Source organism: Arvicola amphibius, chromosome 11 (assembly GCF_903992535.2).
Source record: "Arvicola amphibius chromosome 11, mArvAmp1.2, whole genome shotgun sequence".
NCBI classification, from domain to species: Eukaryota; Metazoa; Chordata; class Mammalia; order Rodentia; family Cricetidae; genus Arvicola; species Arvicola amphibius.
This window is the reverse complement of record NC_052057.2, coordinates 68285591-68305166: the sequence shown is the minus strand read 5'-3', so window position 1 is coordinate 68305166 and position 19576 is coordinate 68285591. Positions and strand designations below refer to the sequence as shown.

The window sequence follows — 19576 nt, the reverse complement described above, 5'->3', positions numbered from 1 at the left end:
ACAAATAAGAAAATAAGTCTAAAAAAAGAGAACAACAAACAAAACTGGTAGTCAGTAAGACGGCAACAAACAAACGCATCTGTCCTGCAAGCCTGGCAACCTGAGCTCGATTCCCATAACCCACGGAATGAAGGACGAACCAACTCCACCATGCTGTCCTGGACCCTCCATACACTTCTTATATACCATAATACGCGACTTTAACATAAAACATTGGGGACGCAGTGCAGTGGCAGAGTGTTTGCCTACTAAGCACAAAGCACTGGGCTTGCTCCAAGCAGCACAGGCAGAAAGGGGTACAGGAAGGAACTCAAACCAGAGAATGTGAACAAACTGACATTTTTACAGAACATTAAAACTGGGTTTTCCTAGGCAAAAACAAAAAAACCTGGCCTTTTGTTCTTAACTAGATATAAATGAAGAAGTCATGTATGTTAACTCGGGGAAAATTAGTATATGTATTAAAAGTACATCCATTTGACCTCATGTTAAACATACTGGTATAAAATCACAGAATAAAAATTCCCCTTTGCATTACTGAGAACCAGAGCTAGAAAACGACAGTGTTGTCTATACAGTGGGCAATAAAAAACCTACCACAAAGACGTTGCCAGCAGCCCTGAGTCCAATGTCCAGCACTACAAAACAAACAAACCTTATGCAGTATGGCTATGTAACATTTAATACCTAATCTAGGAAAAGGGACGACAAAAAATTCCACCAAAACCAACAGCAATATTTTCTGTCTAGTTCACAGCGCTTGTTACCTATTATGCTACACTCTTGGGTAATAACTGTACATAGTCTCCTTCACTAGAGAAGGGTGGCAGGGCTCGGCGCGGTGGTGCACACCTGCAGTCTCAGCCCCTTAGAAGGCTTGAGACAGGGCAAAGGAGTTAGTGTCAAGAGAGCCTGAAGAGCCTAGAGCCTGTTTCCTCTAAGAAAAATGAGGCTAGTGGTAAAGATATAGTTACAGCACACATTGGGGGTTGGAAAGGTAGCTCAGTGGTAAAGAGCATGGGACGCTCTTGTAGAGGGTCCAGGTTCCATTCCCAGCTCCCATACTGAGGTCTCCAACCGTTCATAACTCCAGTTCCAGGGGCTCTGACATCCTGTTAAACTTGGGTACCAGGTACATATGTAGCGCACATATATACAAGGTAGCAAAACAATCATTTTAAACACACAGACACACACACACACAGTTAGACAACCCCTGCAAGGTTGTAAATAAGGAAGCATGGATTTGTGCAAGGTTGCATGCATCAACACATGACACATACTTCTAAACTCTCAGGTAGGTGCCATATCACCAAAATAGTTTAGACTAATAGGAAGATAGAATCTTAACACAAATTATCAGTTTAGCATTACCCCAGATTTACAGCAAGTAACTGTACACAAAAAGCAATGGCATCTTGAGTACCAGAGCTGAATCAACAAAGACAACTTAGTTTTGTTTTTTTTGTGTGCGTCCTTGCACCGTGTGTATGCGGGTGCCGAGTGGAAAGCCGAGGACGTCAGAATCCTTGGGCTTGGAGCTACAGGTAGTTGTGACCAGCATGGTGTCTGTGCTCTACGAGAGCAGGTGTCTGAACTCCTGAGCCCTCTCTAGCCCCCTTGCTCACATTCAGCACTGCTAATGTGGATACATTCCAACCCTGTTCATCTGATGAAATTTACATTTTTAAACGTGAATTACTTGACTGAAACACAAGTCTTTGACAGGAATTTAATCTCACTCAACATTATGTCCACTCTTTGAAGTAATAACGATCTACCACTAATCATCCACACACAAGAGCTCAACAAGAACCTAGAAAAGGGAACTATTGAAAACTATAAGAAAAACATGCAATTTAAAAGGCATAACCCAATCCAGGCAAAACACTTTTTCCAGTAGTGGGGATTGAACTGAGGAGCTTTTAATGTCGGGCTCACTAACCTACACCTCCAGGCTACAGAATAAATATATAAACTGTAACTTTACAGTATTTTCTACATAGAAAAAAATATTGGAAAGTTTACACATAACTTGAAAAGTGTAATTACTAAGTATCAGAAAACTACTAACATTTTGATGTTATATAAAACTACCTTAAATTGAACCAAACAATTGAATAAGGTATCCTGAAGAGTTGTCTTTCATGTACAGAAGACAAAGCTAAAGAGAGTAAACGCATGTTCATCATACCTTTTCAGTCAATACAGCCTTTATTAACACAAAGTACCATCTGCTGAACCATGTACAAATTGGCCTAGTGTGTTGAAAATTTGATGCCCTGAAGTTAGGTTACTTCTGGACCTAACACACAGAGTAACCCACAAATACCAGTCCAAGCTCAATTTTATTTCTAGCTACTGCCATAAATCCGTCTTCTGGCCTTAGATTGCAGCTATGTGATACAAAGAACGAACCCATGTCAGTCAGAGATTGACTGGAGAGCCTTGGCATGGTGGCACTACCACTGAGTCCTACAAACTCCCAGCCCACAACACAATTCCTGTGCTTCCATTCATCTATACTATGTGCCCGTATGCCTTGAAACATTACTAAAGATGACCGAGCTACATTTAACCATTTCCAATACGCTGGAAAGCTCAATGTGTAGTTGTTTTTTTTTATTATTTAAAGGAGGTTACATTTATGATTTCTGTAGCTTCCAGAAAAACTGCTGTGTGTTAAACCAGTCCTAGGAAGAGAGTGAAGGCCCGCGTTGACAAACCTCAGTGACTGCTTGTTCTACTACTGCTGGCTCATCACACTCACTTCAGTGAGAACACTCAGCATTTTCAGATGTTTGGTCTGTTTAGTATAAAAGCTGAATGACTGCGCCGTGAGGGGGCCTTCAGGAGAGCTACAGCTGTAGCACGGCTGACTGGAACACTCGCTAGGAGGGTAGCCATCTAAGTCAACAACAGGGTCCACACATCCTTGCTTCTCACTTTACAGCTTTCCAGTAGCACAGGAAGACTGGATGAGCTCAGAATACCTAGATTCTGAGTTTAGGTCAAGTTCATGAAGTGATGCAGGATACAAGGGACCGTGAAGAACGAAAAGGCAAGCGGCCCTGGAGGCCAGCGAAAACCATGCTTTAGACTTTTCGAAGCGCACAGCGACTCTCGTAAAGTCCTCATTTACTTGACTAGATGGCTGCAGTTCAAACAGTCACTACTATTCCAAAAGCTGTACCTGGTAATCTTCCAAACTGCTCTGAAATAAAATTCTTAAATTGTAGCAATAAACAAAACACAAGATGCAATTAAACAATACTGCAGTTTATCAAAAAACACATAAGAAATTTCAACTCTTATTCTTTGAGTTACAAAAATCAAGGTTCGGCTAAGTTATAAACATGTTTTTCTCATGTAATGTTCAGTGGCTGCTAAGATCAGAACTGGTTCTTAAAAAAACACTAAAAACATAAAAATACTTAGCCCCTGTATTTACCTGTAGAATATGTTCATTTATGCGTACATTCCAGGATTTGCTATATTACTTATTATTTTAAAGGTCACATCCAAAGGAGAAAGCAAACCACCTACAAACTGGCATTATTTGTTTATTTCTTGGCTTGTAATGTCCTTAATTTGTTGATGTAGCAAACAAATTTCAACTCTGCTATGCAAATGACAGAAGGAATCTGCTCAGCAATTAACTTTAGAGTTCATACAGGCAACATGCTATATGTGAAAAAATCACTAACTGAACTATAGGTATTAAATACTGAAAAAATTAACAGTTTATTATAATTTATTTTATTTAACAATCTAGGAAGTTCGCGGCCATGAGCAGTTCCAGTGCAATTTCGGGTGCAATTGGGAATTCAGGAATCTCGGTGGAGCTGTTGGTGTAGCGGACCTTGTAAGTAAAGTACATGCACACTTTCGAGAGCACGTGCGAAGGGATCTCTCTAAAATTGACCTCATTGGTTTCGTTCTCCGCAAACTGACCTGCAAAACAAAAGGGTTATGTATGTTATGGACTACACAGTGCCTCTTCTTGTTCAAGGGAACTTTACTCCAACTATCGTAGAATGTGACTGTACTTGGGTAGGGCCTTTCAGCTAAATTATGTTACACAAGGTCTCTAGGACCAGACACAGTACGACTGGCATTTTCACCAGAAGAGATCAGACACATACAGATAGAAAGAGAACTCCAAGACCCACAGAGAGAAGCACACGTGAAGACAAAGCCCATTACTCAAAGACAAGTGCAGAGAACAATTAACACTAACAATTCTTTAGTGTGAAACACTGCAGAACTGTAGGAAAATAAAGTTCTGTACCTAAGCCATGTGGCACATGGCACTTTACTAAGCAGTAAATTAACAAATCTTAAAAAACTGACTGTTATTAGCACCAGATTATCTGATTTCTCAGTAGATACAACACTTTAAAAATCTTTGGCCAGCCTGGTCTACAAGAGCTAGCTCCAGGACAGGCTCTAGAAACTACAGGGAAACCCTGTCTCGAAAAACAAAAAAAACAAAAAAACAAAAAAACAAAAAACAAAAAAAAAAATCTTTAACAGTTAATATCTGAAGGCTTGATGCAATGGCACATGGATACAACTTCAACACTTAAGAGGCTGGCTATTTAGTTAAATCTAGGCTAAAAAAACAAACGCAAACAATTCCTAGTAATGGGATGTTCTTGTAAGATACTCTCGTAAAAGTTTGATGTAATTATGTATAGATTTCGTTTATTTAGTTTGAGGAGGGTGACGGGCGGTGTGTGCATACTTCATTGCTCTATTCAATTAAGCTCTCTATTCTTAATTTACTACTAAATCCTTTGTCCTTTAGTTTCATAAAGGGTAGCGTAATGTTCTTTGTAAGAAAATGTAGCCCATTGCTTCCCACCTCATTGGCTACACCTTGACCTAACTTTTTATGGTAGTTCTCTTGCTTACTTTTATTCCTTTTTAGGGTTTGCTGAAGATGGAGGTATATAGGCTGGATTAGCAAGGATTGGTGAGGTATAACGGGGTTTATCGATTATAGAACAGGCTCCTCTAGATGGATATAAAGTACTGCCAAGTCCTTTGAGTTTTAAGCTGTGGCTAGTAGTTCTCAGGCAAATATTTTTGTTGAATTAATTATTGAGGTTTAGGGCTAAGCACAGTGGGGTATCTAATCCCAGTTTGGATCTTAGCTATCGTGTATCAAGTATACTAGAATTACTTTCGTCATTGGTTTTAGGTCCAGCAATGAATTTTCACATATTGGATGGATTTTAAGTCTATTTTTTATACATCTAGTAACACGTTTTACGCCGAGAATAATTAGTTTGGGTTAATCGTATGACCGCGGTGGCTGGCACGAAATTTACCAACCCTGAAGAGGCATGGCTTAGTCAAACTTTCGTTTATTGCTTAATTTTTATCATTGCTGGGTCCCGTAGGGGCGTGGCTAGGCAAGGCATCTTTAGCTATTTTATGTACTTGATGCCCTCTCCTTCGAGTTAGAAGAAACTCTTTGGGATTTGACACTGGTTTAGGGAGATTTGCATGTGTAATTCTGCCTCCAACTAATTATAAGGCCAGGACCAAATCTTTTATGTTTATGGGATGATAACATCCATCAAAGCATTTCCAGTGCTTTGCTTTACATAAGCTACATCAAAAAAAAAAAAAAAAAAAATCAATACTGAAAATGTACTTGAAAGTTTTTGGATTTTTGAGTCATTTTTTGGTAGTAATCTTTTGATTTTTTTTTCCTGAGTACTAAATTTTAAGTTATTTTTGGGTCTGCTTTCAAGTATATAGGGAGGCCTGATTTTGTTTCGCTTGTTTTTGGGGTTTGGCAAGGATGAGCATTTCGGGGGGGAGGGTGGTTTGGTAAGCAAGGTTTTGTTGAGTTATGTCTAGCAAACATGAAAAGTTAGCCCTCGGGGCTGGGTGGGAGGATTACAGCATTTGCACTGTTAGAACTGCTTAATGGTATGTCCCGGATCCATTAGTTAATATGTTGGTTAGGTAATTATGGGGATAAATGATACTTGAATGAGAAGCAGTTTTTAGTCGTGCCTCAAAATGTCTTGCCCATATAAATGTTATTTATATATCACCTGGCCTTAACTCACAGGGACAATGTTCTTTTTTTTGAAAGTGGGTCTCACTACTGAGTAGCCCTGGTTGTCCTGAACTCACTCTGTAGATCAGACTGGCCTCAAACTCAGATCCGCCTGCCTCTGCCTTCTGAGTGCTGGGGTTAAAGGCTGCACCACTTACTCACTGCCTGCAGAATTCTTTTACATGTGCAACATTAAGTTGCATGTATATGCTAAATACAAAGGGCATTTCACATCTAGAAATATTTTTAAAGAATGAATTATTTTACATTATTATTATTTGTTTTTTTTTTTTTTTTTTTTGAGACAGGGTCTCTCTATGTAACACTGGCTATCCTAGAACTCATTCTATAGATCAGGCTGGCCTCAAACTCAGAGAGTCACCTGCCTCTGCCTCTTGAGTGCTGGGATTAAAGGCGTGCAGAATTTCAAAGGAAAAAAGAATGCTAAACGATCAGAGCCAGAAATGGTTAGGCCTACAATCCGAGCACATGGGAAGGGGAGGTCTGAAGCCAGCTCTGCTGCATGCACTACAGAATTAAGATTTTTTTAAAAAACAATCAATTTATTTTATCTGCATTGGTGTAAGGGTGTCAGATTCCCTGGAACTGGAGTTACAGACAGTTGTGAGCTGCCGTGTGAGTGCTGGGAATTGAACCTGGGTCCTCTGGGAGAGCAGCCAGTGCTCTTTACTGTTGAGTCATCTCTCCAGCCCCCATAATTTAGATCTTAACTAAAATCAAAAACCGAAATGAAATGGCACAAAGCAGTTAGTGGAGGAGAGAGGAAGGTGTATCGGGGGGGGGGGGGGGTGATAACTTCTACGAAAACTTTTTTTTATTACAATAGTATATGACAAATAAAAGCTACTTTTGTGTGTGTGTGTGTGTTTTGATTTTTTGAGACAGGGTTTCTCTGTGGCTTTGGAGCCTGTCCTGGAACTAGCTCTTGTAGACCAGGCTGGCCTCGAACTCACAGAGATCCGTCTGCCTCTGCCTCCCGAGTGCTGGGATTAAAGGCGTGTGCCACCACCATCCAGCTGGGAAAAACCCTTATTAAACATTAAAAGGATATATGAAGGAAAAGACGCTATTACCTACCTGGTCCACTCAACATGGCCTTTATTGTTCCAGAAGTTAACGCGTGTTCTCTCTTTACAATAAATTCATGGCCATCAGAAGATATTAACTTGACGTACATTGCGTCAGGGCCCTCACAGCCACCATAGGTTTTCTCTTCTCCATCTGAAATAAAGCAGTAAAATACATTTTAATCATATATTAAAAATAAACAGATTGTCTGGGACTCTGCTTAGCAGTAGAACATGTTTTTAGCATATATGACGCCCTTGGTTTGACTGCTAAGCATGGAAAAGAGAGGAACAAAAATTAGAGGTGTGGAGTGTGTGTAGATACCACTGACTCTTTTTATTATTATTATTATTTTTTTTTTTTTGGTTTTTCGAGACAGGGTTTCTCTGTAGCTTTGGAGCCTGTCCTGGAACTAGCTCTTGTAGACCAGGCTGGCCTCGAACTCACAGAGATCCGCCTGCCTCTGCCTCCCGAGTGCTGGGATTAAAGGCGTGCGCCACCGCCGCCCGGCACCACTGACTCTTGACACTGTTGACACTGTGCTGGCTTCACTAGTTTTCTGCTCAGGACAAAATAAATAACCATTAATAATAATTATAATTGAGATACGTACTTTTTAAATACCAAGGTCTTTTCTCAGATATCTTTTGTAATTATTTTTATGGTTACCATATATGAGAGCATCTGTGGTAGTTTGAATGAAATGATCCCCACTGACCTATAGGTACTGGCACTATTAGAAGGCGTGGCCTTGTTGGAAGAAGTGTGTCACTGTGGGGTAGAGGGTGGCTCTGAAGTCTCAGCTCAAGCCAGGCTTAATGGCTCACAGTATCTTCCTGCTTCCTGCAGATCAAATGTAGAACTCTCAGTAAATTCTTCAGCACCATGTCTGCCTACATACTGCCATGCTTCCTGCCATGATGATAATGGACTAAACTCCTGGATTCTAAGCCAGCCCCAATTAGATGCTTTCCTTTAGAGTTGCCACGGTCATGGTGTCTCTCCACAGCAACAGAACCTGAATTAAAACAGCATCTTAAATCTTATTCTAAAAATTTAGGAAACCATGTAGAGTAGAAGGATGAACATGACTGTTCTGTCTAGCCACAAACAGCTCGGAAATTCCTAAGATGAAGATTAGCATTAAATCACCACAGTTGTCAAAGATGTTTTGTCTGAATCAAAACCCATTAAAACAAGACCAATTTCAGTCTTTAAAACAAGTAGCTAGCTTTCAAATAAACATGATAAAAGCACTTCTCTCCATTCCTAAAAAAATGGGAAACTGTTGAAGGACGTTAAAGACACAAGTAAATATAAATGATATTTAAATTTAGATTTTAGAAAAATAAACCTGCTATGAAGAACACCATGAAAACATCTGGGAAATGTGAATACAGTAAATAGCTAGGGGATACAAGCCATACCTATAACATTATGAAGTATATAAACATCATAAAATATTGACAACCCCCTCAAATTTTAAAAACTGTTTGTGTATAATTGTTTAAGTCTATGGATTGCATATGCTACAGAGCACACTGGAGGTCTGAGGACAACCTTAGCTGGAGGCCCCCATCTTTCACTTTGAGACAGGGTATTTTCGATGTTCCTAGGGCACACGTGGAAGTCTGAGGACAATCTTAGCTGGTGAACCCTGTCTTTCAAGGGTAATTCTGTTGTTCATCACCGCATACTTCATGGTAACTGGCCTGCAGGCTTCCAAAGATCCTGTCTCCACCTCCCTTCTTGCTCCAAGAGCAGTGGGATTACAGTGTGTACTACTGTGCCTGGCTTTTTACATAGGGTCTGGAATTCAAATTCAGGTCCTGATGCTTGCAAACCAAGCCCTTTACCTATTAGCTACCCCTCTAGCCCGCTGAAGCTTTGACACTGTGTAACTATTGCCATTTTTTTACAATAACATGGGGATATAAGACCAATTTCTAAACTACGTTATTTATTTTTCTTTCCCGAGACAGGGTTTCTCTGTAGCTTTAGAGCCTGTCCTGGAACTAGCCCTTATAGACCAGGCTGGTCTTGAACTCACAGATAATCGGCCTGCCTCTGCCTCCCGAGTGCTTGGATTAAAGGTGTGCGCCACCACCACCTGGCTAAAATAGATTATTTGAGGCCAGCCTGGTCTACAGAACTACTTCCAGGAGAGTCAGGGTTACACAAAGAAACCCTGTCTCAGCAGGAGTGGAGGGGAGGGACACACCCTAAAAAGTTAGCATTATTTCGAACTGAAGCTAGGCAGAATGGCTCCTGCCTCTAATTCTAATACTCAAAAGGCTGATGCAGAGGCTAGAAAGATGCTCAGCAGTTGAGAGTAAAGTTGCTCTTTCAGAAGACCTGGGTTTGACTCCCAGAACCCATAACATCTATCTGTAACTCCAGTTCCAGGGAATCAGACTTTTAAAAAAGCTGACTCAGGACTGATGAAGATTGAGGCTAGCCTGGTTTACCCAGTAAAAGCATCAACCCCAAGCCGGGCGGTGGTGGCGCATGCCTTTAATCCCAGCATTCGGGAGGCAGAGGCAGGCGGATCTTTGAGTTCGAGGCCAGCCTGGTCTACAAGAGCTAGTTCCAGGACAGGCTCTAGAAACTACAGGGAAACCCTGTCTCGGGGAAAAAAAAAAAAAAAAAAAAAAATCAACCCCACCTACTAAGAAGTTCACTTTATGTGTCTAATGTTTTGCATGCTGTGTTGCCTGATTTTGATCGTCAACTTGACTGGCCTAAGATATACCTTTCAGGGTGTCTGGGAGAGTGCTGACCCCAGATGGACTGAGGAGCTCTGCTCTGATTTAGAGCTTAAGCCACTGAGCCCAGCAGACTACTGGAAGGTGGTGGCGCTGAGGAAGATGGGATCTAACGGCGGGCAAGCATAGGGAGCAAGAATGCACTTGGGAGCTCTACTCTATCCTCTACTTCTGCTCTGCTCCCTGCGGCCACCAGCTGAGCAGCTCTGCCCTAGCACACACTGCATTATGAACCAAACTCCTGAAACAGTGCAACACAAAAAACCTTTCTCAAGTTTTTTTTGCAGGTATTTATCTGGACATAGGATTAGGAAACAATACACAACTAAACATTCTGCATATTTGTTGATAAAAGTCACGGGGTTTTTTGTTGTTTGTTTTTGTTTTGCTTTTTCTCTTCTTTTTTTGAGACAGGGTATCTCTGGCTGTCCTAGAATTTATTCTGTAGACCAAGCCGGCCAGGAACTCAGAAATCTGTCTGCCTCTGCCTCCTAAATGCTGGGATTAAAGGTGTGCGCCACCACTGCTCAGTGTAAAAGTCTTATTACTAAGGTGCTTAAAAAATACAATTTTAGTTAACACAACATTGTTTCTGTGTATTATCTTTCAGACAGAATAATAAACTGTTCACGTAAAAATTAATTTCACTTTAGCTACACGCTTATTTTCATTCAATGACTTTAAAGGCCACCCCTTGGTATACATAGTATATGGGTGTGTGAAAGTGTGCTCATCTGTGCAATAACATACATTTGTAAGCCCAGAGAGCCTTTACTTCAGTTGAGAGGAAATATCAACTCCCAATAATGAAACACAAAATTACCTTTGTATAACTTACCCATTATGTTCTTATAAAATTCTACTTGCTCCCACAGGAACTTCAGCAGTTTCCTGAAAATGTAACAAAAGCACAAAGATTAATGTTGCATTCGTATTTCCCACACATCACTATTTACTGTGTTTTTGGTGCTCAATTTCAGGGCTCTCCCTCCTTATAGATGAGGTCATGATTCCAGCAGACTATCTGTCCATGGAAGGCACCACAACGCTTTGTGAACTTGACCAGCTGGAGTTTCTGAATTTCAGAAAGATTATTTAAAAATAGTCACTATAGGGGCTGGAGAGATGGCTCAGCGGCTAAGAGCACTCCCTGCTCTTCCAGAGGTCCTGAGTTTAATTCCCAGCACCCACATGGCAACTCACAACTGTCTGTAACTCTGGTTCCAGGTGATCCAACACCTTCACACCAATGCACATAAAATAAAGTTAAGTAAATGATAAAAAATGGTCACTATAAAGTGACTGTCAAAGCTACTAGTAGAGTTCAGTGGGTGTGTGACCATGCAAAGCAGAGTAAAGACACTGTAACAATAACTTACGGGCGTATTTACTAGTGATCACTGTGTAACTGCCTCTCAGATAAATTATTTTCTTTAAAAATAAATCTCCCACCCAGCACTCGGGAGGCAGAGGCAGGCGGATCTCTGTGAGTTCGAGACCAGCCTGGTCTACAAGAGCTAGTTCCAAGACAGGCTCCAAAGCCACAGAGAAACCCTGTCTCGAAAAACCAAAAAAAAAAAAAAAAAAAAAATCTCCCAGAAGAGTATCATTCCTCTAGGGATTAGGAAACATGCATCTTCTACAGCTTAGAATTTAAAGGTCTGAAGCCAGGCAGTGGTGGCGCACGCCTTTAATCCCAGCACTTGGGAGGCAGAGGCAGGCAGATCTCTGTGAGTTTGAGGCCAGCCTGGTCTACAGAGCGAGTTCCACGACAGGCTCCAAAGTCAGAGAAACCCTGTCTCGAAAAACCAAAAACCAAACGAACAAAAAGAATTTAGAGTCTGGTAGATTTGACAATTCTTATTCCCTCCCTCCATTATTCAATTTAGTCACAGTCTCCCACCCCTAAGGTTTCTCTGTGTAGCTGGACCAGAACGGCCTCGAACTCAGATCTGTCTGCCTCTGCTCCCAAGTGCTGGGATTAAAGGCATGGGTCACCACACCTAGTTTTAACTATGTCATATTAAAAAAAAAAAAAAAGCTCCAGGTGAATTTTCTACTTCTCCTAGAAGTTGATGCTATAAATTCTACCAAAACCATTACTTCCTGTTTATATTCTTTTGCAAACATTCTTTTTAAAAATGAAAAAAAAAAATGTTATAAAGTCTTGAAGTACAAGAACTTCAAGTATCAACTTTTCTATCTAGATAATTTCCATAGAACACCTGGGTTGTTTATTTAACCAGCAGCAGCTAAGCAACCACACAAAGCCTCATTTGGTAAGGCCTTTGGGAAGCAACAATTTCTCTACAGACTAGAGTTTATAGAGTAGACGATACTACCATCAACATTATTCAAACAGTTCCTTTTAAAAAATAATTTTAGATTTATTTTATGTGTATGAGTGTTTTGCCCGTGGGTATGTATAAATATCACACATGCATGCCTGGAACCTGAGTTCCAGATCCCCTGGAAGAGGAGTTATAGATAGTTGTGAGCCACCTTGTAGGTGCTGGGAGTGAAACTCAGGTCCTTTGCAAAGGCAGCCAGTGTTCTTAACCACTGAACTATCTCTCTAGGCTCAAGTTCCTAATTCTTAAGTAGATGTTTAAAATATGACATAGGATTAAGTGTGCATATCCGCATATCCAGGAACTCAAATTTGAAGAAAAATCTCAGTTTGGACAGCTACAGTCTCCATGTAACTGGACTTCACCTTTCAGGAAGAACTGATCACATGACTCCATGTGGTTAACACAGTCCTGTGACAATGCTCCTACACTTAACTCACTCAGTCTTCATAGTTTTAGTCAAAGCTGGGTGTGGTGGTAGACACTTGGAATCCCAGAACTAATCATGTCAAGGCAGGAGAATCCTGAGTTTGAGGCCAACCCAGTCTCAGTAGATCAAAAAGCAAAGCAAAGCATCACCATCACCAAGAACACCAGATACACTATCAATAAAACCCAGAGACGCTGTTGGTAAAACTAACTCAGTTCTTTTGATAAGTAGATGTTACACAAAACTTAGTGGGAGATTAACTGTCTCAGAGAAACTAAGTGGTGGCTACAAATCTTCAACAGAAAATGTGTCAAGTGAACAGTGTTTGGTCTGGGTGACTGATGGAGGTCCACAAGAGTAACTGAGTATTGCTGAAAACCAGTTTAGAAACTCACTCATCTCACAAACACCATACTAAGGAGTACTACATCAAGTGCTGTCCTAGGTACTGGAGACAGAAAGAACACAAGATTATAACCTCATGGAAAAATGGTGGCGACAAGGACAAGAGTGAAATCCCAGCTCTTGAGGTGAAGCAGAATTACTAAGAGACCAAGGTCTGTCAAGATTACACTGAGCTATTAGGTCAGCTAGAACTAGAGCAAGACTGTCCCAACCACAACTACCAAAAAGGGGTGTGGAGGTGTGGACATACCAGAAAAGCAAAACAAAGCAATGTGTAAGATGGAAGTTCATGGGGAAATAGAGTAGAGTAAGGTTGGCAGGGAATGATGAGGAAAGAAGGTTGTATTTCAAGGTCGTGAGGAGAGGAGGCAGTGAAGCATGGCTATCTGGGCCAAGGATCCTTTAGGGAGCGAGGATAACAAGAATAACAATTATTAAAGAGGGAAAATAACAAGTCGGGGGAGAAAGGGTCGGAAGAGGCCAGAGATTAGGGAAATGGGTCTTATCAAACATAATACTGATTGATGAAGAACATGAGCTGAGACATGGGTCAAGACACAGCATGGGAAGCTGGAGAGACAGCTCAGCAGTTAAGAGCAATGACTGCTCTTCCAGAACCAGAACTGATTGTAGCACCCAACACAGCAGCTTCCAAGTGTTTGTAACTACACCTAAAATACATTAAAAAGAAAAAAAAAGGAGCCAGAGAATGGCTCAGCAGTTAAGGGCACATACTGCTCTTGCAGAAGACCTGAGTCTGAGTCTCAAAACCTCCATCAGCTGGCTCACAAGCATCTGTAACCCTAACTCTAGAGGGTGGGATGCACTGACCTCTGCAGGGACCTGCACATGCATGTGCGCATGCACATACGTGTGTGTACACATACATACACACACACACACACACCAACCAAAAACAAGCAGCACTTGACTGTCCCATGCTCCGGTGGTGTCCTTGCACTCTACTGCACTGCAGGGGGCAGCAACCTCTCTACCACAAGGGTCAGACAGTAATTATGGTCTGTTTAGCAGCCTGTAAAGTCTGACAACTCTCTGCAACCATAGTCCTAAACAAACCAGTCACACACAAGATGTCAACTGTCTTTTCTTTGTCCTCGCCGCACCTGCATCATCTACACAGTACCCACTGTGTCCACTTTTTTCAAATGTTGACAGGGTTTCTCTGTCGCATAGCCTAGAACTAGCTCTTATAGACCACCTGGTCTCAAAACTCACCGAGATCCGCCTGCCTCTGCCTCTGCCTCCCGAGTGCTGGGATTAAAGGTGTGCGCCATCACCACGCCGGGCTAAAAATTTTTCCTGTCCCATTCAAGAACTGAGTGCTACTCCCTCTCCGATCACTCCTAACCACACTCGTCTCACCCTCCCACAACTACCTCTTTTTTTGTTGCTGGGGACCCAACCCAGTACCTCACAAATGCTAGGCACATACTCTTACCACTAAGCAACACAACAACCTCCTCCTCCTCCTATTCTTCTTCTTCTTCTTCTATTATTATTACTATTATTATCATTACTATTATTGCTGCTGTTCTGAGTCAGCCTCTTCCGGGACAGTCAAACTGGCCTGGGATTCCAGGATCTTTCTGCCTGAGCCTCCTGACTTCTCTCACCTCAGACAGGACCAGGCCTCTCATCACATCTATATTTCCTCAAGTATTTCTTTAGAATGTGAACAATATAGGAAGAACTTCCTTCCGCCTCTGCCTCTACGCCACTGACTACTCACACTGCAGCACTACCATCTCTAACAGATTCTCTCCATTTGAAATAACAGTGGGTGTGGTGCTGGACGCCTTTAATCCCAGCACTCGGGAGGCAGACACTGAGAGCCATGCTGGTCTACATAGCTTGAGTTCCAGGCTAGCAAGAGCTACATAGTTAGACCCTGTCTCAAAAATAAGAAATGGATATGTGTATTTTTTTTAAATGGCATTACAAGGTAATAAACCCACATTTTTTTGTGTGTTTGGTGCTGGAGAACCAACCCAGGACCTTTTGCATATTAGGCAAACATGCTACATGAAGATATAGTCCCAGCCTGGCACTTATTAGCAAAATGTCATATTTAAAAGAAGACATAAAGTAACTAGGGGGACAGGCGGTAGTGGCACACGCCTTTAATTCCAGCACTCGGGAGGCAGGGACAGACGGATCTCTGTGAGTTCGACGTCAGCCTGATCTACAGAGCGAGTGCCAGGACAGGCTCCAAAGCTACAGAGAAACCCTGTCTCGAAAAACCAAAAACATAAAAAAAAAAATCCTAAAGTAACTAGGGGTACAGAGTAATGGCCCATGCAAGAGTGCTGACTCAGTGTAGCTGAGGTCCAAGGCTAATCCTAGCACGTTGGAAAAAGAGGGGAGCAGCCATGGTGGCCCACAACTTTAATACCAACACTCTGGAAGCAAAAGTGGATCTTGGGGACCAGCCAGGTTTACAGAGAACTCCTATGACAGTCTAAAGTACTCCTTGAGATTCTGTTTTCCCCGTCCCCCAAAAGTGGCAAACAGGAATCTTAAATCATTGCTAACAAATAAAATATCAACGATGGGCAAAACCACAACCTTCATCACTGAATCCCTAGGTACTTGTTAACTTCGACGTCTCAATAACATGGGTTATATTATAATGTAAATGAGATCAGATATTTATCATCTTAGGTCACGTAACAATGTAAAATTTGATTTGGGGATTAAAAACCAAACCTGGTAGTTTGAAAGAAGTTGTAAAACTATTTCTATTGATTTATACACGGAAACGTGCAGAGTAGGGATGCTTGCACTAAATGACACGACCTGCACGTTCACAAAACTAAAGAGATTCGAGTTCCTTAAGGAAAACTAAATGGGCATTGTACTTGGCACTAGATACTTCCTTTCACACAAAACTGAGAAGTAGATGGATGCACAAATGCCCCCAATCCACCCAGTCAGTCAGAGATTACCCAAGTTGCCCAGAACGTAAACTTTTTGGGGGGGCTAGGGCTCTCTCCTGGGACTACCGACTGATTCCAACAGTAAAACAAATCCAAGCGCACAAGAGGGAAGCAAAAAGGAAAGCGACCCGGCTGCCATGCTCTTAACTCCACCCTCCCCGCGCTCGGCCCGGAGAAGGCCCAGCTCGCCCCCACCTACGGTCCTGCCTCCACTTTCCAAAGCCCCGGGCTGAGCTAGTTAAGGTCCCGCCAAACTCCCCTCCCCTCCCCCCAAACCAGGAGCTGGAGAGGCCGGGGCGGCTCAGGGCTTCCGTCCCTTCCCCGCCCAGACGGGAAGGGGTGAGCAGAGCGGTGGCCAATGCGTCCAGGCGCAGCTGCCCTAGCTCTCCGAGGGAAAACAGAGCCCCGTTCCCACCCCAGCCCGACACTCACTGGCCAGTCCCGCAGCCGCCACAGCCGTGTCCCCACGTACCGCCACAGCCCCTATTCAGGGCCGCCCCCCCACCCCAGCTGCCTACCCCCGTGGGTTCCGGGGCACGGGAAGGAATTACTTCCGTCGCGTCACAGCCGCTTTCTCCAACGCGCGGGAGATAGGTACCAGGCGAGGCGGAGACACGCTCGGCTAACAGTTTGGGTCCAGAGGAAGTGCGTTGTTGTTCTCGCCCTTTCTTCAGAAATGCAGCCCAATTTAAGGGCTTCCATTAGCAAACCTTAACCAATGAGATTCCTGGGCTTCTGGATTCCCAGAATGCAGCGCCCTCCTGATCCCATTTCTGCCTTGAAGCACTGAAACGGTGGGGCAGCGGTGCATTCTGGGATATGTAGTTTCTTACCAAGTTACTATTAGGGTTTGGTCCGACGTGACGTTGCATCTTGGGACTTGTAGTTTTCCGTGTAGAGTGTTGAAATTTTGGTGGCTTTAGAGCTTGGCCCTTCCTCTCGTTTCTGTTTAGCCTGGGGGTGGGAGATTACAAAGGACCCCTAAAATGTGAAAATGCAGTATGTATGCTAAAGAAGATCATATTCTTGAGGAGGCGGCATCTGGCCTTTCTGATAAATAATACATATCGACGAGCATCTTAACAAGCTCGCGCAATGTGTTTGCCTCATTTCCTCTCTTCCTGGTATAGGTCAGTGTTTACTGAAAATATGCCACGCCCATCCTCCCTGCTCTCCTTTTCATTAAAGTATAGCCGCCTGCCACCATTGCTTTAGTCGGACCCCCCAGACGCCCACCTCATTTCTGCACCCTCACAACCACGGCATTTCATTGGCTTTTCCGTGGTTACCCAGAGACCTTTCCTAGAAAGCTGGGAAAACAGCTCAGTTAGGTTTCTTCTCTGCTGTTTCATGAAATGGGCTTGAAGATATAAATTCAAGATAATAGTTACTCAACTAGTGGCAGTTGTGGAAATGTCCACTAAAGGAAATATGTATGTGCCATTTGGAGTTTCTGGAACTAATGACCTTTTCCAAAACGGCTTTGTTCTTGACTTTTTTAGCCAGGGTCTCTCAATGTAACTCTGACCAGTGTAGAACTGAGTAGCCCAGATTAGCCTCGTATTGGGGTCAACCCTATCTCCCCTCTGCCACCATGCGCAGTATCTCCCTATGTAATCCCAGGCTGCCCTCCAACTCATGTTTGCGATTCTGCTGAAATTACTGGTGTTGACGTTGCGCAGGACTCTGAAAGAGTCGTTTTCTGTTTGTTTTTAAGTTGATCAGCAGATAGGCATTCTCTTAGAGAGTTGAAGTAAAAAAAAAAAAAAAAAGAAAAAAAAAAGGAGCACATGGCCCTGGATTAATTTTCAAAACTTTGGGAAAATAATAAGAATGTTATGGTAAACCGGGCGGTGGTGGCACATGCCTCTAATCCCAGCATTTGGGAGGCAGAGGCAGGAGGATCTCCTGAGTTCGAGGCCAGCCTGGTCTACAAGAGCTAGTTCCAGGATAGGCACCAAAAACTACAGAGAAACCCTGTCTTGAAAATAAAGAAAAAAAGAATGTTATGGTTGTATCCATAGCTCAAAATGGTTTTATAGGAAGAGAGGCATTGGGCAGCAGAAAATAAAACTAAGGCTAAAATCGGAATAAAACTAGTGGGACCTGAATTAATCCCCTTTTAAGGGCCCAAGATCAGTGATTATGTATCTTGACTTTGGATCATCCTTTAGGTTAGGGGCTAAAGAGGCAAGCATAGAGTGGGTGAACTTCACTGGCTCGTCCTGCAATATGCTGAAAAATAACCGGATTCCCTCTTTAAAAGACACATAAAAGATCATTGGATTGAACAAATGAGCAGTATTCCTTTCTTGGGAACTCCCACATTTAGGAGAAATGTACTTTTAGCTGGGTGTGGTGGAGTATGCCTTTATTCTCAGCTCCTGGGAGAAGTAGGAAGATCTCTGAGACGGAGGTCAGCCTGGTCAACAAGGGGGGTTACAGCCACCAACTTTTACAGTGTGAATTTCCCAAAATAGGAAAAAAAGAAAATCAACACCTGCTCTGTTTCTTTCTTGAGTTTCCTTAAGCTTTGTGGGTGTAAGAAATGTCTTGGGTTGGTTTTGGCTGAAACAGTATCGGAGGCTCTCAAAACAATCAGTATCACTAACCTAACTTGCTTTGTACCACGAATTTTAAAGGTTTTCTAAAAGCTTAAGCTCAAAGTTACTGGTAACTTTGCTATAGATAAGACTTAAGACCCAGCCGGGCGGTGGCGCCCTCCTTTAATCCCAGCACTAGGGAGGCAGAAACAGATGGGTCTCTGTGAGTTCAAGGACAGCCTAGTCTACAAGAGCGAGTTCCAGGCCAGGCCCCAAAGCTACAGAGAAACCCTGTCTCAAAACAAAACAAAACAAAACAAAACAAAACAAAAAGACTTATGACCCTAGCCTAAGTTGTTTGCCAGAACTTTAACAGAAGCTGCTTTTGTTTTGTTCAGAGTGATCTTCTGATTAACACAGGGCCAGAACTCTCAGCTGTCAGCCTCCAAATAGTCCACTCCCATATTTCAGCCAAATGGGAAGCAAGTTTGATTTTTCTGGGGTGTACCCAAGAGCTGGCCAGCAACTGCCTTCTATGTCAGGTTAAAGAGAGCAGCCTGAGTCCATCTCTCAGGCTCCCTTTATGAAGTAAATCATAGTAGTTGCAAAGCAGGTTTACAGAAGAGAGAATTGGGGCAAGAAGGAAATACAGAGATCTCTAACCCCCCCCTGTGGTCACCGTGTGATCAGGGAGGGCAAGGGTATTCTCAAAGACAAGTCAAGGTCAAGAGTTGGGGCAGGTCAGGTTCCGGGAACAGACTTAAAGACAGCAACTCAGAGCCAGGTGGTGGTGGCACACACCTTTAATCCCAGCAGTTGGGAGGCAGAGGCAGTGGCAGGCGGATATATGTGAATTTGAGGCCAGCCTGGGCTACAAGAACTAGTTCCAGGGCTGGAGAGATGGCTCAGAGGTTAAGAGCACTGACTGCTCTTCCGGAGGTCCTGAGTTCAATTCCC

The 19576-nt window shown here is 42.7% G+C and overlaps 1 protein-coding gene across 3 annotated transcripts; it reads right to left on the bottom strand.

The window, feature by feature from the left end:
* Positions 1–3736: 3736 nt before the first annotated feature.
* Eloc (elongin C) lies at positions 3737–16858 on the bottom strand. Of its 3 annotated transcripts, none has more exons than XM_038348103.2 (4): positions 16595–16858; positions 10772–10824; positions 7178–7321; positions 3737–3954 (listed from the first exon to the last, which is right to left on the bottom strand). In XM_038348103.2, the coding sequence occupies exons 2-4, from the start codon at positions 10773–10775 to the stop codon at positions 3764–3766; spliced, it is 339 nt and encodes a 112-aa protein (XP_038204031.1). In that variant the 5' UTR covers positions 10776–10824; positions 16595–16858; the 3' UTR covers positions 3737–3763. The 3 variants fall into 3 exon arrangements, with proteins under 3 accessions (XP_038204031.1, XP_038204032.1, XP_038204033.1); XM_038348104.2 differs by having other exon boundaries at positions 16628–16858; XM_038348105.2 differs by having other exon boundaries at positions 16509–16774.
* Positions 16859–19576: the final 2718 nt, after the last annotated feature.

What these genes read in the sequence shown, in the direction of transcription:
- Eloc (XM_038348103.2), bottom strand. An exon ending in GGCCATGTTGAGTGGACCAG is followed by an intron (nt 3,955 to 7,177) that starts GTAGGTAATAGC and finishes TTTGTTTTGCAG; the next exon opens with GTCAGTTTGCGGAGAACGAA.